At 40.7% G+C, this 18,080-nt stretch overlaps 1 protein-coding gene across 6 annotated transcripts in view; it reads left to right on the top strand.

Annotated features, from left to right (window-relative positions):
- LEO1 (LEO1 homolog, Paf1/RNA polymerase II complex component) overlaps window positions 1–15,960 on the top strand; it is a 76,017-nt gene extending 60,057 nt beyond the window's left edge. For all 6 annotated transcript variants that reach the window (XM_019442107.2, XM_053889059.1, XM_053889061.1 and 3 more), the window contains 6 exons: window positions 804–898; window positions 1,459–1,593; window positions 2,705–2,840; window positions 5,285–5,471; window positions 7,353–7,450; window positions 15,793–15,960. In XM_019442107.2, coding sequence (XP_019297652.1) covers window positions 804–898; window positions 1,459–1,593; window positions 2,705–2,840; window positions 5,285–5,471; window positions 7,353–7,450; window positions 15,793–15,897 — 756 coding nt within the window. In that variant the 3' untranslated portion in view covers window positions 15,898–15,960. The remainder of the gene's footprint in view (window positions 1–803; window positions 899–1,458; window positions 1,594–2,704; window positions 2,841–5,284; window positions 5,472–7,352; window positions 7,451–15,792) is intronic.
- Window positions 15,961–18,080: the final 2,120 nt, after the last annotated feature.

Here is an 18,080-nt window from a genome sequence, read left to right on the forward strand (position 1 = left end):
AATAGGCATAAGGAAGCATGGGCTTAGATCAGTTTTTAAAATACTGACTTCTTTTTGTTGCCATCTTGATTCATATTCTCTTTATCTTTGTGAGTATATGTTTTTAAATTTTTTCACTCTCGTTTCAGTGGCTTTCCAGGATGCAGCAGTGATAAACTACATGCATTTAATGTGCTATGATTTCCTGGTAGTCCCATTGAGTTTAATTTCAGTAGCAGTGGTTTTCATTTTAGGAAGCTCTTGAATATTTTCCACATCTGCCTGCCATTTCCCCTACATGCAATTAAGATAATGTTAGACTCTAAACCTGCTCAAAAACTAGGGTTTTAATCTTTCCAGGATGCTGCTTTTTCCTTACCCATATTTAGGGAGCTTCTCTATTTCCCTAGGTTTTTGGTCCCATATTTATTTGGTTTTTTAGCTGTGTGAAAGAACCTGCTTTATAGAGGAAGCTTCAGGTCTAAATTGCTACCTTCTGTGGCCTCAAGTCTTTATCTCTTGTCCCGATAGCTCTTATTGTATCTTAACACATCCAGGGTTATGACAGACTTAGCATTAGCTCAAATGCTCTGGCATTCAGTCCCCTTTGTGATTCCAGCTCTAGGAGTTGAGAAATTCACTTAAGCTAATTGTTTTTCCTGTTGATAACGTTTCCAGCATCTCTAGGTGATTAAAACAAAAGGGTTTCAATGTTGTCTGTTTTTCTGTCACTACGTGTGTATGCTTATTCTACAATTCTATGTCTCTTGAGGAGAAAGGAAGCAGAAAGTACAGTACTCTAAGGCACTTGTGTTTTAAAACAGGTAGAAAATACTATAAGATGGAGGACACGCCGGGATGAGGAAGGAAATGAAATTAAAGAAAGCAATGCTCGGATAGTCAAGTGGTCAGATGGAAGGTGAGTCCAAAACACCTAGAATGCGACTAGGAGGGATCAAACTTTAGAATAAAACTTTATTTTTTGGATACCTCGTATTAAAGAATTTCCATTGCTAAGCCTTGGCATTGCACAGAAATCCTGAGGAAATAAATAGGTAGTTGAAGGTCGAGAGGGCTGGTGAAACACATTAAAAGTAGGCCAAAGATGTGATCATCCTTGCTGGCTATAGTATGGTTGTTTGGAAATGTTAGACCAGCTCCCCTCCCCATTGCATGCTGCTCAGAATAAGATGATGTGTCAGAAAAGCTACCTTCCACTGGGAAAGTAGTAGAGGCTGAGTAAATGTCATAGTATGTTTAAAGGCTGAATAAAAGTCATAGTATGTTTTCCTTCGGAACGTACTTCGTTGGTAAACATGAAAACAACATGTTTTGCTTCTTTGTAGGTTGTTTTTCACATCATCCTGGCTTCTTTACTCTTTCCTTCTGAAAGTAGCAGTTGTATCACATTTTAAGTAAAATAAAATCGTAGAATGAAAGCTTTATGACTTTAATATATGAAGTGTTTCTTCTTTTCAGCATGTCTCTGCATTTAGGCAACGAAGTGTTTGATGTTTACAAAGCTCCACTGCAGGGAGATCACAACCATCTTTTTATAAGACAAGGTACTGGTCTACAGGGACAAGCTGTTTTTAAAACCAAACTCACATTCAGGTAACTATTATCAACTACAATATTTATTACGGTAAAAGCAGTGAATATAGATATTGTCCAAATTACTTGACTCCTGATTGAATATAACCTTCTGTATAGTTCACCAAAGACCAAGGTCTGGGTCTCAGCTCTGAAGATTGAAACGCTATTTTGTCAGGTACACTAAAAGTTGCTCTTTCACAGGGAACCAAGTCATGCTAATCGAACTTACAGGAGACTCTTATGTAAATCAGAATGTTAATTTATTCCAGTGGTTACTATAGCTTCCAGGGGGTCTAGAATACTTGCTGGTCAGTGTCTTTTTTTTTTCTTTCCCCCCCAATAAAATTGATCTGGAAGACTAACTGATAACTGGAGGTTGGTAGTGTGCATGTGGTCAGAGGAAAGGCAACGAGTTGGGCGTCAAGGCTGGGGTCCTGTTCTTTAGTCTGCTGTGTCCAGACCACTCTGGGGGTATGTCCCCCATGCAGCCCAGAGTACTCAGGTCAGCTGGTGAGAGCATTCCCCTTCTTTAGACTGTGTAGGCACTACGGTGAAATGTTCGCATTTTTCTTTTCTTGATTCTAAGCAAGTCATCCTCCTTGGGTAATGTTTATCTTTAGAGAGGACACAATAATCTTGTGACTTAGCTTTTTGAAAACTGCAATTGTCAAAAGTCTAGTCTTCAGAATCAGACCTATATTTCAGTTCCATTTCCGCATATGCAACCTTGTGCAATTTTCTCAACTTCTCTGCCTCAATTTCCTAATACATAAAATCATTTTCATAGAGTAGCTGTGACAGTGAAATCATATAACTTGTAAAACACAAAACACTGCTCAGCAAATCTCCTTGAGTTTTTGTATTTACGGATTCTGGAGGGTGATAATGCCGTGTCAAGGCTTTTTTACTCCAGCTTTTGTTTCTTACTTTCTTTTGAGATAAGAAGGTTTCAGTGAGCCACAGAATGGAGAAATTTTGGAATCCTCTCACCTGGCGTGTGCAGTTTAGTGTCCCTGCCTATTTTTCCCTAGAGGATAAGAATGGTCTCTGGTCTGTTGTTTTTGTGATGTTGATGTGACTGGCTCACAAATGTATTTGGTAAACAGGCATTTTTGTTCATTTCTTGCAGACCTCACTCTACAGACAGCGCCACACATAGGAAGATGACCCTGTCACTTGCGGACAGATGTTCAAAGACACAGAAGATTAGAATCTTACCAATGGCTGGTCGTGATCCTGAGTGCCAGCGCACTGAAATGATTAAGGTACTTTTTTGCTAAGCTCTATCCTGGGATTTTGGGTACAGGCATACCTCAGAGAGATTGCGGGTTAGGTTCCAGACCTCTGCAATAAAGCAAATCAAATCGTTTTTTTTGTTTCCTAGTGCATGTAAAAATTATGTTTACATCATATTGTAGTCTATTTGAAAACAATTTTTTCATGTTTATTTATTTTTGAGAGCGAGACAGAGACAGAGCATGAGCAGGGGAGGGGCAGAGATAGAGGGAGACACAGAATCCAAAGCAGGCTCCAGGCTCTGAGCTGACAGCACAGAGCCTGATGCGGGGCTTGAACTCACGAACTGTGAGATCATGACCTGAGCTGAAGTCGGATGCTTAACTGAGTTACCCAGTCGCCCCCACCTTTTTGAAATCTTTTTATATCATACTGTAGTCTATTAAATGTTCAATAGCATTATACCTCCAAAAATATGTAGATACCTTAACTTAAACATATTTTTTGCTAAAATATGCAAACCATCATCTAAACTTTTTAGCAAGTCATAACCACTCATCAGAGATCACCATAACAAATATAATAATGAAAAAGTTTGAAATATTGCAAGAATTACCAAAATGTGACACAGAAACACAAGGTGAGCAAATAAATGCCGTAAGAAAAATTATGCCTATAGACTTGCTCAGCACAGGGTTGCCGTAAACCTTCAAAGTGCAATAAAATGAGGTATAGCTATATATTAAGAATAGTATTTCCCAAAACTTTGTTTCTCATCTCTTCTTTGAGTACCTTTTTTTTCTTTCCAGCTGACATGAACAGGAAGCTGGATCACTTTCCTAAGCATTTGGCAAACAAGAGTGATGTGGTGACGGTCATAAAACAGACACGAGGGTTTGGGTTTTCTCTGACCAGGTCCTCAGGGTTTAGTAACAAACTGATCACTGAAAGGATCTGAACTTTTGCATATAATTTCAAAGATTATTTAGTGAATCGATGTCAAAAGTTAGTGGAAATGCCAGAGATGTAGTCTAAAATAGAATAATAATAGACCAGAAGTTTAAGTGGGAATATGCCTCAAGGAGAATCAAGCAGAATAGCTGGTGGTTTTTAAGGTCCGTTTATAATGTTCTACCTACTAGGTTTTCAAATCCAATTAGCTACAAAGTCAATTCTGGGGCATTGTTTGTAAATGATGGGAGTATAATGCTTGTATCAACCCCTGTGGCCTTTTGTGCAGCACTTGCTTTAAGAAGCCGAATGCAGCAGTATAGTTTCATGCTTTCTCCTCTCTATCTTCTCTGATATCTGCTAGATCTCTCCCATTGCCCTTCCTGCTTCGTGTGGTTTTGTTCCTTGGTGCACCAGGGCACAGTGAGGCTAAGACACTCTGGTTGCCTCAGGGCCTTTCTTACCGATCTCATTATCAGACTCCTGTCAGACTCTGCTGATGATCTGGCCCTGGGCCCCTTATATTTTGTTCAAGGAGGCTGGTTAACTAAACCAGATTCATAGCAGTGCCTAACCTAATGGGTTGTAGGTACACTGGCTTTGGGGCCTGACTTCTTGCTCCACTACCCCACCTTTTCTGCTCAAGCCAACGCAGCTGGAGGAACCTTCAGACTCTAGTCTCAGCATGATTGGAAGAGCCCTCTGGATTACCTTACAAGATCCCCCCCCCAACCGTCTTCCACTTCCCCAGTTTCCATGAAAATGCACAAGGAATGAACTGGTTGGTTCTTAGTCGCTGTTATACTGAATACAATAGTACAACCTTAATGAAAAATTTGCTGCATAGAATGTTTACCAACGTATAGTTGTATGCAGTAACATAGAGCAATTAAATTAGAAATTCAAAGAAATGCCATAATCTCTCATATTGTGTCTCTGTCTTGTGAACACCAGTGTGTGGATCGCCAGGCAGAGAAGGGTGTGAAGGGTGTGAAAGTTCTACTTTGGGGCTCAGGGACCCTCCCCTGCCAGTACCTCCCTCCCCATCCTGTCATCAGGAGCGACGGGGAGCTCTCTGGGGTGAGGGGCCCTGACAGGAATATCTGAGCACCGTTGTACTTTGATGGAGCCTGAGCAAGTTGGGTTGTCTGTCTCAGGGATTAACAGAAACGGCCGCCCTCAGGCGTCCACTGGGCAAGGATGAGGTTCTTTAGGCTGGTTGCTGCTCTCCAGACTCTGACTGACGGGCAGCACAAGGGGACACTGCAGCTCCCAGGGCCGTGCCTGTGCCAGTTCTGATCGGCCGCTGGTGCGAGAGAGCCCTCAGCCTCTTCACCCTGTGTTACCTTCACGCCTTAGAACTAAAGGGAGTGATCGCTGTGTGGTAACAGGTGTAGAATGGAGACAACTAGGTGTTATCCTGGGCTGGGCATTCACATATTCTTTAGAGTAAAAGTAGTTTCAGGTGGGCAGTAAACTAGTTCATTTTTCAAAGTTCACTATTTTATTTGCTTCTTTACAGAAAGAAGAAGAACGTTTGAGGGCTTCTATTCGTAGGGAGTCTCAGCAGCGCCGAATGAGAGAGAAGCAGCACCAGCGGGGACTGAGTGCTAGTTACCTAGAACCTGATCGATATGACGAGGAGGAGGAAGGCGAGGAGTCCATCAGCTTGGCTGCCATTAAAAACCGATATAAAGGGGGCATTCGAGGTGAGTGTGCAGAAGTTAAATTTCATAGTTTCAGGGTTCAGGAACTTATCTTTGCATTTGGCCTACTCTGAATGCCCAGTCACTGGACATTTCATCTTTAAGGAATCCGTGGAATGAGTGATACATTTCAAGAGTTACTGAACTAGACATTGCAGAATTCTTCCAGGTGAACCTGAAGGGGTGGGAACTGCTGCCTCATTCTTACTGAAGGAACAGAAACCTTGAGAGGTCGAGTAACTTGCCCAAAGATGCATAGTTAGTAAGTGGACGGTTCTTGAACCAGGCTCATCTGACTTCTGAGGCATCTGTCTCAGTCCCAGTACTGCATCCAGGGATTTCCTCACAGCCCGCGGCAAGGCAAGCTGCTGGAAAGCAGACTGAACCCGAGGTAGAAGACTTGTCCTGGGTTCCCGACCTGAGCCGGCTCTAGTCTCGCTTCTGCCACTCTTCTGTTGGATTGATGACTTCTCAAAAGTTACAATACCTACCTTCTATTAACCTCATTAGGAAAAAGCCAACCTATTAATAATAGTATTTACAATAGGAGGCTTTGAGAATTGAATGATGTAATACATATACAGTACTTTGCCCAGCACCTGGCACATTCAAGTACTAAAGAAATGAAACCTAAAACCATTGTTGTTATTCTTACTAGTCGTCAGCTTTAGGCAAATGACTTCATATCTCTGAATATCGTGTTCCCTTTCTGTAAAATGAGACCCTAATCCCCCCTAGGTCAGCCTGAGAGAGCTTTGGGAACCACTGTACAATGTAAGATACACCGTGGGTGACCATGCATCCTAGTTTTGTCCTTATTGAGTGACAGATTTTAAGAGCACTAAAATTTCCCCTCTGTCATCCTATAAAACACCTTTTTCCTTTCCTTGCAGTGACTGCATTTGTTCTGGTGAGCTATTTCATCCTTCTTTCCTACCTATTATTTTGGGACTACAATACAGAGGCGATTTTTTTGTTAGTGCTAATTCCCCACAAAAAAAGATTAGTTACAGAAATAAACCACATGAATACTAAATAAAAACAAAAAAATCGAGGATGCTTTCGGTTCACGAGAGATTGAAAACCTACCTGACAAGTTCATTAGCATTCAGTTCCGTTCAGGCTCTGGGTTCTCAGACAAGGGTGTTGGTCTAAAGTCAGCTGTTCTTGATTCCATCCTGAGGTTCACCTGGGCTGGGGCATTAGCACAGACTGTTACTCCTCTCCATCTCCCTTTGAAACGGCCATCTGGCAACAAATGGTCTTCTCAGGACCGGGAGTCCATCCCTTGATTTGATTTTCAAAGCTTATTTTGGAATTTTTAGTTATCTCCCAGGAAAGAATGACTCAGGCGTCCATAGGTTATTCTGGAAGAATAATAGTGTTTGTGTCTTTAGTGACCTTGCACACAGCTTTTTTATTTTTTTTATTTTTTTATTTTTAAAAAAAATTTTTTTTTAACGTTTATTTTTGAGACAGAGAGAGACAGAGCGTGAACAGGGGAGGGGCAGAGAGAGAGGGAGACACAGAATCTGAAACAGGCTCCAGGCTCTGAGCAGTCAGCACAGAGCCCGACGCGGGGCTTGAACTCACGGACCGTGAGATCATGACCTGAGCCGAAGTCAGACGCTCAACCAACCGAGCCACCCAGGCGCCCCACACACAGCTTTTTTAATATTTAATAGTGGCCATTCTTGTATTATGAGAGGGTAAGTGCTTCATTTCAACATATTAAATCTTACATTTATTTTTAAATCCAAAAAATTTTAATGATTTGTTTCTTGCAAAAATATACAGAAGGAATGAAAGATATTCATCAGAAGAATTCAGAAATGAACAAATCACTGTCTGAAAATCACTCACAAATCATTCCTTTGCTTTCAGAGGAACGAGCCAGAATCTATTCATCAGACAGTGATGAGGGATCAGAAGAAGACAAGGCTCAAAGATTACTCAAAGCAAAAAAACTGACCAGTGATGAGGTAAAACCAAATTTGTTCAATTGTAGGGCGTTACCCTGTATGCTTGAGTCCACTACTGGAATGAAGAAGAACTCACAGCCCAGAAACACAGACAGATGTGTCTGTACACTTCACTGAGAAATAAATGTAGTGACAGGACCAGGAGTGACCCAGAGGGTCTGAGCCCTGTGATCAGGTGCGTGTTGGAAGGTTGCTCAGAGAGGAAGACCCCTCGCTGATGTTGAAGAAAGTGTTAGCTTGTGGGGCACATCAGCCAGGCGGGCATTTTAGGTGGATGAAAAGGCCTGTGAGAAAGTGTGCGGGGCCCTGAGATGGCAAGGCTTGACTAGAAACTAGATATCATTCAGTGTGGGTAGATCAGAAGGTTTATTTATCTCTTCTTTCTTTTGTCTATTTTCAGTACATTTTTAAAAATTTTAATTTTTTAATTTACATCCAAGTTAGTTAGCATATAGTGCAACAATGATTTCAGGAGTAGATTCCTTAATTCCTCTTACCCATTTAGCCCATCCCCCCTCCCACAACCCCTCCAGTAACCCTCTGTTTGTTCTCCATATTTAAGAGTCTCATGTTTTGTCCCTTCCCTGTTTTTATATTATTTTTGCTTCCCTTTCCTTATGTTCATCTGTTTTGTATCTTAAAGTCCTCATATGAGTGAAGTCATATGATATTTGTTTTTCTCTAATTTCACTTAGCATAATATCTTCTAGTTCCATCCATGTAGCTGCAGATAGCAAGATTTCATTCTTCGTGATTGCCGAGTAATACTCCATTGTATATATATATACCACATCTTCTTTATCCATTCATCCATCGATGGGCATTTGGGCTCTTTCCATACTTTGGCTATTGTTGATAGTGCTGCTATAAACATGGGGGTGCATGTGTCCCTTCGAAACAGCACACCTGTATCCCTTGGATAAATACTTAGTAGTGCAGTTGTTGGGTCATAGAGTAGTTCTATTTTTAATTTTTTGAGGAACCTCCATACTGTTTTCCAGAGTGGCTGCACCAGTTTGCATTCCCACCAGCAGTGCAAAAGAGATCTTCTTTCTCTGCATCCTCGCCAACATCTGTTGTTGCCTGAGTTGTTAATGTTAGCCATTCAGACAGGTGTGAGGTGGTATCTCATTGTGGTTTTGGTTTGTATTTCCCTGATGATGAGTGATGTTGAGCATTTTTTCATGTGTTGGTTGGCCATCTGGCTATCATCTTTGAAGAAGTGTCTATTCATGTCTTTTGCCCGTTTCTTCACTGGATTATTTGTGCTTTGGGTGTTGAGTTTGACAAGTTCTTTATCAATTTTGGATATTAACCCTTTATCTGATATGTCATTTGCGAATATCTTCTCCCATTCTGTCAGTTACCTTTTTGTTTTGCTGAGTGTTTCCTTTGCTGTGCAGAAGCTTTTTGTTTTGATGAGGTCTCAATAGTTCACTTTTGCTTTTGTTTCTCTTGCGTCTGAAGACGTGTTGAGTAAGAAGTTGCTGTGGCCAAGGTCAAAGAGGTTTTTGCCTGTTTTCTTCTCAAGGATTTTGATGGCTTCCTGTCCTACATTTAGGTCTTTCACCCATTTTGAGTTTACTTTTGTGTATGGTGTAAGAAGGTAGTTTAGGTAGGGGCGCCTGGGTGGCTCAGTCAGTTGAGCATCCAATTTCAGCTCAGGTCATGATCTCGCGGCCTGTGAGTTGAAGCCCCACATTGGGCTCTGTGCTGACAGCTCGGAGCCTGGATCCTGCTTCAGATTCTGTGTCTCCATCTCTCTCCCTCCCCTGCTCATGCTCTGTCTCTCTCTCTCTCTCTCTGTCAAAAATAAATAAATATTTTTAAAAATTAAAAAAAAAAAAAGAAAGTGGTTTAGGTTTATTTTTCTGCATGTCGCTGTCCAGTTTTCTCAGCACCACACGCTGAAGAGACTGTCTTTATTCCATTGGGTATTCTCTTTTGCTTTGTCAAAGATTAGTTGGCTATACATTTTTTTTAATTAATGGAAACAGTTCTTATGGCAGGAAAACCTCTTTTCTTTTTCTTTAGATGAAGTACTATTTGAATAGTATTGAATAGTTCAATAAATTAAATTTCTATTGAAATAATAATTATTCCAAAGTAATTTTAAAATATCTTAATTCATACTTTTTTTTTTTTTAATTTTTTTTTTAACGTTTATTTATTTTTGAGACAGAGAGAGACAGAGCATGAACGGGGGAGGGGCAGAGAGAGAGGGAGACACAGAATCGGAAGCAGGCTCCAGGCTCTGAGCCATCAGCCCAGAGCCCAATGCGGGGCTCGAACTCACGGACCGTGAGATCGTGACCTGAGCTGAAGTCGGAGGCTTAACCGACTGAGCCACCCAGGCGCCCCTCTTAATTCATACTTTTAGCAGTAACCTTTTCAAATTGTAAGAGTACAGGTGCTGAAAATTTTAAGTCTTTTTTTGAGATATAAGTGACATGTAACATTAGTTTTAGGTATTGTACAATATAGTGATTCAATCAGTATACGTATGTATTGCAAAATGTTCACCACAGTAAGTTTAGTTAACATTCATTACCACACATAGTTAACAAATTTTTGTTCTTGTGATGAGAACTTTTAAGGTCTGTGCTTTTAGCAACTCTCAAATATATAATACTGCATTGTTAAGTAGAGTCACCATGCTGTACATTCCATCCCCAGGACTTCTTTTAGCTGAGCCTTTTTAGATCTTTATCATTGGTGTTTTTGAATTGTACTGAGGTATCTATTTGGTTTTTACTTTTTCTTTTTCCTTTTTTTTTTTTTTTAAAGTGTATTTATTTTGAGAGAGAGAGAGAAGGGCAGAGGCAGAGAGAGAGAGAATCCCAAGCAGGCTCTGTTGACAGCATGGACCCAACTGCTGGTTCAACTTCACTAACTGTGAGATCATGACCTGAGCCAAAATTGAGAGTTGGATGCTGAATTGACTGGACCACCCAGGGGCCCCTCCTTTTATTTTTCTGATTGGGATTTGTTCTGAATGTGAATTCATCATCAGTACTGAAAATTTCTCAGTCATCAATTCTTCTGTACTTTTCTTGCTGTCCTTTCTTTCTGAAGCGCTGATTAAATGCATTGTTTAAATTAAATTAAATGCATTTAAATTAAATTAAATGCATGTTACTCCTGTGTCCTCCACAACCCTCAAACCATCTTTCATGTTTCCCGTGTCTTCGTCTCTGCACTCTGGGGCATCTCTTCAGAGCTGCCTTCTAGTTCACTACATCTCAAGTTGTTAATCTCTGTCACTGAGGTTTTAATTTAGTTGTTTTAGTTTTCATCTGTAGAAGTTTAGTGTCTTTCTCAAATTGACTGTTGTAAAAACTCCTTCCCCAACTCGTATTTCCAATTTCTCCTTTTTATGTCTTAAAATGTTTTAAAGCTGTATGTAGTCTTTTATGTCTGATAATTCCAGTGTCTGAAATCTTTTGTGTGTAATTTTATTGCCTATTTTCTGGCTCTATTTCTTGATGACTGACTTCTCTCATGTATTCTGTGATTAAATGATTGATTTACTTAGCTCAGCTCGATGGGAATTTTGGGTCCTAGATTGATGGGTTCCTACAAAGATGATTTAGATTTGCCTCTTCCAGGTGCATTGAGTATCAGCTACCTGGGATCACTTTAACCTATACTCTTGGAACTAGGTCTTTTTAGATTACCTGAAAGTACTAATTCTGACTTCATGTTATGAATTTTCTTAGAATCAGTTAATTAATTTTTCCATTTATTTTTTAATAATGACAGATATTATGTGATGGGATCATTCTGTGAAAGCAGCTTTCTCATACTACTTGGGTCTAGGTTATTTTTTTTCCTCCAAAATCCTGTTCATTCTTCAAAGAATTCAATTACATATAACCTTGTGAAAATTGAGAATGCCAGGTTTTTCTTTTATTTTTTTATGTTATTACTTTTTTAATGTTTGTTTATTCTTGAGAGACAGCACAAGGTGGGGGAGGGGCAGAGAGAGAGGGAGACACAGAATCCGAAGCAGGCTCCAGACTCCTAGCTGTCAGCACATAGCCTGATGCAGGGCTCGAACTCATGACCTGTGAGATCATGACCTGAGCCGAAGTTGGATGCTTAACTGACTGAGCTACCCAGGCACCTCTAGATAGAGGATCTTAATGATGCTTTTCCAGTGTGTTGCATTGTTGGCAAACGGGAATCCTCATCTAAGCAGATGCTGTTTTATTTCCTGGCAAGCAGAAACTGTGAACGAAAATTGAGAATTGCCATGGAACTTCTGTTTATTTCTAGTATTCTCAGAAATGAGATTATTAAATGTGATCCATGAAATAGCCTTCTTTTAGGCTGGAAAAACCTGTAACTGCCTGACTTAAAAATGCCTCTTGTGAATGCCTCCTGGCTGGCTGTTATAGGAACTGCCCTCTACCTCGTCCACATACTCTCTGTTAGGTGTCTTCCTATATCCCTCCCTTCCCCTTTTGTGACAACAAATTATTTCCTCTGCCTGGACCTCCCATCCCCTGGCCACTTTGTCCTCACTACCCCAGCTCAAGTTCTGGCTGTGGATTACAGTCGGGGAGAGGAGTAAGGCTCACACGTGCTCTAGGTCCCTCTCCCTGTTTGCGCACCAAACCCCATCCCGATGCCATGAGCCTGGGTGTGTCTTTGAAATGCAGGGGGATCTGCAGATTCTAAGTTCGCAGGGAACTGCCATTATCAGCAGAGGATATGGGGGAGAGGGCATGAGTCTGGATTGGAATGAACTGGACTATAGAATCTTGGCCACTTCCACGGCCTTGAACAAGTCATCTCATGTTTCTCATTTGTTCCCTCATCTCTGCAATGGGATTTATATTTGCTGCTTGCACGGTTGTTGCAAGACCATAACATACGAAAGTGGATAGCACAGTGACATGTAGTATTTGAATAGGAAACATTAGTTTCCTTCCCCAACAGGGTCAGAGTTACAAAAAAAGAGAAAAATAGCTTTTTCCCCTCCCTTATTTTTGGAAGTGGTTACAACTTGAGAAAACCTAAATAACTTGAAAGGTAGAAAAATGGGTAAGAGGAGAACCTGTGGAAAAGGGACAAACCCAAGTGGAAAGAAACACAAAGACAGTGGAAGAGAAAGGATCACAGCCTGTTCTTAGCCTTCTCTTCAGATGGAGCAGGTGACCTGCTGAGAAGGATTAGAGTATGGTACCCAGTGGTCTGGTTCCTCTCCCTGCTTCTCTCATGGAACCTTCATTCTCCACATTGGCATCCCTGCCTTTCCTGTTAGAGGCCCTTGCCCTCTGTCTATGGGACCCTAGGTGACTTGGAACAGCATAGCCCCAGCTGCCTCTCTTTTGTAGGATTTCCTGTGATTGGGATTAGGAGTATATTTTCCCAGAAGCCTTTGACATTCTTGGTGTTGGTCTCATACTTTCAGACACTTTTTTTTTTTTTAATTTTAATTTAATTTATTTTTTTAATTTACATCCAAGTTAGCATATAGTGCAACAGTGATTTCAGGAGTAGATTCCTTAATGCCTCTTACCCATTTAGCCCATCCCCCCCTCCCAGTAACCCTCTGTTTGTTCTCCATATTTAAGAGTCTCTTATGTTTTTGTCCCCCTCCCTGTTTTTATATTATTTTTGCTTCCCTTCCTTTATGTTTATCTGTTTTGTATCTTAAAGTCCTCATATGAGTGAAGTCATATGATACTTGTCTTTCTCTGACTAATTTCACTTAGCATAATACCCTCTAGTTCCATCCACATAGTTGCAAATGGCAAGATTTCATTCTTTTGGATTGCCGGGTAATACTCCATTTTGTGTGTGTGTGTGTGTGTGTGTGTGTGTGTGTGTGTATGTATGTGTATACACACACACACACACACACACACACATATACACACACACACACACCACATCTTCTTTATCCATTCATCGATCTATGGACATTTGGGCTCTTTCCATACTTTGGCTATTGTTGATAGTGTTGCTATAAACATTGGGGTGCATGTTTCTCTTCGAAACAGCACACCTGTGTCCCTTTGATAAATACCTAGTAGTGCAGTTGTTGGGTCATAGAGTAGTTCTATTTTTAATTTTTTGAGGAACCTCCATACTGTTTTCCAGAGTGGCTGCACCAGCTTGCATTCCCATCAACAATGCAAAAGAGATCCTCTTTCTCTGCATCCTCGCCAACATCTGTTGTTGCCTGAGTTGTTAATGTTAGCCGTTCAGACAGGTGTGAGGTGGTATCTCGTTGTGGTTTTGATTTATATTTCCTGGATGATGAGTGATATTGAGCATTTTTGTGTGTGCGTGTCGGTTGGCCATCTGGATGTCTTCCTTGGAGAAGTATCTATTCATGTCTTTTGCCCATTTCTTCACTGGGTTATTTGTTTTTTGGGTGTTGAGTTTGATAAGTTCTTTATTGATTTTGGATATTAACCCTTTATCTGATAGGTCGTTTGCGAATATCTTCTCCCATTCTGTCGGTTGCCTTTTTGTTTTGCTGAGTGTTTCCTTTGCTGTGCAGAAGCTTTTTATTTTGATGAAGTCTCAATAGTTCACTTTTGCTTTTGTTTCTCTTGCGTCTGAAGACGTGTTGAGTAAGAAGTTGCTGTGGCCAAGGTCAAAGAGGTTTTGCCTGCTTTCCTCCTCAAGGATTTTGATGGCTTCCTGTCTTACATTGAGGTCTTTCATCCACTTTGAATTTATTTTTGTGTATGGTGTAAGAAAGTGGTCCAGGTTCATTCTTCTGCATGTCACTGTCCAGTTTTCCCAGCACCACTTGCTGAAGAGACTGTCTTTATTCCGTTGAATAGTCTTTCCTATTTTGTCAAAGATGAGTTGGCCCTATGTTTGTGGGTCCATTTCTGGGTTCTCTATTCTGTTCCATTGATCTGAGTGTCTGTTCTTGTGCCAGTACCATACTTCCTTGATTACAGCTTAGTAATACAGTTGAAGTCTGTAAGACACTCTTATTTATGTATATTCTTAGGTATGTTTTTGGTTAAACTCTGAGAGCTGGTTTATTAGTGTGAAAAAAATAAGCCTTAAAAACACTTAGTAATCGTAATTAGTCTTAAAGATAAATTGTTCGAAGACAGCTCCTTCAAAACCATGGGCAGCCTGTTGTGTCTGTATGGACTTGCACTTATAGCTGTGGCAGCAAACCTCGTTTCAGTGTGACAAGAGTAGTTTTGTCATTTGTTGCGTGTATACATGGCGCAGCGGTTTTCTGTAGCTCGGTTCAGTGTGGCAGAGTCCCACGTGTTTACCATTCACTGGCCTTTCGCAACCTCAGCCTCAGAATATTCACTCTGTTTCATCTTTGAGGAAGCTAGTTAAGCAATTCTGGAGTGTCATATTCTGGATAATTTAGCTATTGATATATTTGAATTCTATCTGTAAAAATTGTTTTTAGATAACTTCGTGAATTGTTTCTATTAGAACATCATATGTGATTTTTAAATTTTTTTTTTTAATTAACTTTTTTTAAGTTTATTTATTTTGAGAGAGCACATGCAAGCAGGGTAGGGGCAGAAAGAGGGAGAGAGAGTGCACTCGAGGGAGGGACAGAGAGAGAGGGAGAGAGAGAATCCCAAGCAGGTTTTTCACTGTCGGCACAGAGCCCAACGCAAGGCTCGATCCCACAAACCGTGAGATCCTGACCTGAGCCGAAATCCAGAGTCGAACACTTAACCTACTGAGCCACCCAGGTGTCCCAGCATTGTACATGATTTTAAGTAATGCAAACTTGTGTAATAAGCTTTTAATTCAAATATTTTTAAAAAACCTTTATGATGTGAGTTTTTAGTATATACAAAACAAATCATTAGTTTACAAAATTGGTGGTCATTAAAATACTAAATTTTAGGTAATGAAGAGGTGAACTGCTGAGGAAGCAGAGAAAAGTTTAATCACCAGATCATTGTAAAAATATACAACAGGACAAGTGGCTATACAGGCAGACTTCTTTGGGAGAGCCTTGATCCTTTCCAGGGCAAACCTAGTTTCCAGTTTTCTGCATGCCCTTTTCCATGTACAAGGCCTTCCTTCCAAGAGATTGGTGATAATTGCTTAGCTCTTCCTTACAGCCCTGAAGTTGGGTTATTTTATCGTTACTTTGTAATTAACGCCGGTTAGTTGTCATTTTTGAATGCTTCTAGTACTTAGTAGATTTGAAAACTGGCCATGACCTTCACCACTGGCTTTATGCATCTGGTGAGTGTTCTTATTCTAAAAATTGTTTTGTTTTGTGTTTTCAGAGGATCATTCAGTTCAGAGCTACTTTTGACAAACCTTCTTGTAAATATTCTCTATTGACTACTAGATTTTTAAAAATTTTCTTTGTGTAGGAAGGGGAACCTTCTGGAAAGAGAAAAGCAGAAGATGATGATAAAGCAAATAAAAAGCATAAGAAGTACGTGATCAGTGATGAAGAGGAAGAAGATGATGATTGAGGAAAAATGTGAAAACATTTTATGTATTTTTTGTACAGTTTATTAAATATGATGTAAACATGAGTTATTTTGATTGAAATGAATTGATTTGCTTTTGTGTAATTTTAATTGTAATAAAAAAAATTTTTAAAGCCAGTCTCTGCTCAGGAAATCTACTTTTCTGAAAGTGAGTTGATTTTTGTATAAGCTTCACATGAGGCCTGAGGTTTCAGTGAACTCCTGCTGCTCTTTTCTTCTCCACCCCCTCATGAAGAAGCGTCCTGTTCTGGGCCAGGTGAGGCAAGTGAGGCATGCTTATGGGGTGCAGAGTTTTAAAGGCATGGAAAGAGCCTCTGTGATTGTTCGAGTTTGCGGGCTTCTCTAACACAGTACCACAAACTGGGTAGCTTAAAACTGCAAAAATGTGTTCTTTTACAGTTCTGAAGCCTAGAAATCCTAAGTCAAAATATTGACAGGGCCAGCCTTCATCTAAAGGCTCTAGGGAAGAATCTTCCTTCCTTTGTCCCAGCTTCTGGGGGCTCCTGGCAGTCCCTGGCATTTGGCAGTGTAACTCCAGTCTTTCCTTGGTCTTCACATGGCACATTTCCCCTTGTGTTTGCTCTGTGTCTCTGTATGTGTCCAGGTCTTCCTCTCCTTATAAGGATACCAGTCAGTGGGTTTAGGACCAACCCCAAGTCAGTGAACTTCATCTTAACTAACTATATCTGCAAAGACCCTATTGCCACATAAACTCACATTGGGAAGTTCTGGGTAGATATGAACTTTGTGGGGATTGGGCGGGGGGAATCCCTGTTCAGCCCACTATAGTAATCAAAATAAATAATATCGTGATACAACATTTAAAAAAATTGGAACTAAGGCAAAATCCATGATGAACAAGATGTCATTTTTGTAAACAGCATCTGATGACTGGAATTAAGGTAAGGCAAGTGAAACGAGTTGCACAAGTACAGAGCTGGATGGATCCTCGCTTTACTTAAAATTTTAATATTTTCATGGGTTTTTCACATGGAGTTTTAAAAACATTGTGCTGCAGTTTAACTTGATGACTGAGATTCTGGCACCCTTTTTTCACCCACGGTGAATGTGTCACTTGTTGCATCCCTGTCCTGGCCCTCGTTTGTCACAGCATGATGCTTGGGATCCAAAGACAAGCACCCAAGAGAGGGAACCAGGGACAAGCTGTATTACCTTTTTTAGGTTTTGTGGCTAGAATGGAAAGTCACATTGAAGTCCAACACATTCTGTTCATTACAAGTGAGTCACTAATCAGAGGGAAATTTGAGTCGATGGAATGGCAAGGAATTTGCAGGTATGTTTTAAATTTAGCACGCACATATGTCTTTTCTGTGGTGTTCTTCTACATACACTGATCTTTCACTTATGAATGGATTCCACCCTACTTCTCGTGCTGTTGGTACAATCTGGGCGTGGTGGCTGTGGGAGGCTTATCCCGAAATCGGACCATAGAAAAGTGACATTGAAAGAGAAGGTCCTAAATCACCATTGTGCCACTTTCCTAACACCAAAACCTTCAGTCTCGTGCTGTTTCTTGTCTTATCAAGTTGAAACTTGTATGCCTGGGTTTTTTTTTAAGGTACTTATTTGGGAGAACAAGTGAGCAGGGGAGGGGCAGAAAGAGGGGAAAAGAATCCCAGGCAGGATCCAAGCCGTCAGCACAGAGCCCAACATGGGGCTTAATTGCATGAACCGAAAGATCACAACCTGAGCCAAAACCAAGTGTCAGACACTCAATGGACTGAGCCACTCAGGCGCCCCTACTTTTTTTTTTTTTTTTTTTTAAACTAGTAGGCATGTGGGTCCGTTATTATGCTCTTATCTTGCAAGCTTAGTGATGCTGGGACCAAGTTTCTGTAATCACATTTCATCTTTGCCAGTTGCCCCCTGTTAGGGGGCGCTGGAGGGAGACTGGAAGACTGGATAACAAATAAGAGATTGCTCCTTCCTGTTTGTTTATGGAATTTTCTAGAGGCTTCCTGTCAAGTTGCAGCTTTCCTAAGAGGCCCACAAACACTTCAGTCTCAGCAGAAGCAGTTCCTTCCCACAGCAGCTCTGTCCAATTTGCAGCTTTACCAACACTTGGAGAGCCAGCTTTATTGTTCCTGCCCCTCCCAGAGGCATTAGTGCCAGCTGGACACTTTTCTTCCTCAGGTATGAGTTTC

The sequence above is a fragment of the Panthera pardus genome, unplaced genomic scaffold (assembly GCF_024362965.1).
Source record: "Panthera pardus isolate Hobbes unplaced genomic scaffold, ASM2436296v1 HiC_scaffold_24, whole genome shotgun sequence".
NCBI lineage: Eukaryota > Metazoa > Chordata > Mammalia > Carnivora > Felidae > Panthera > Panthera pardus.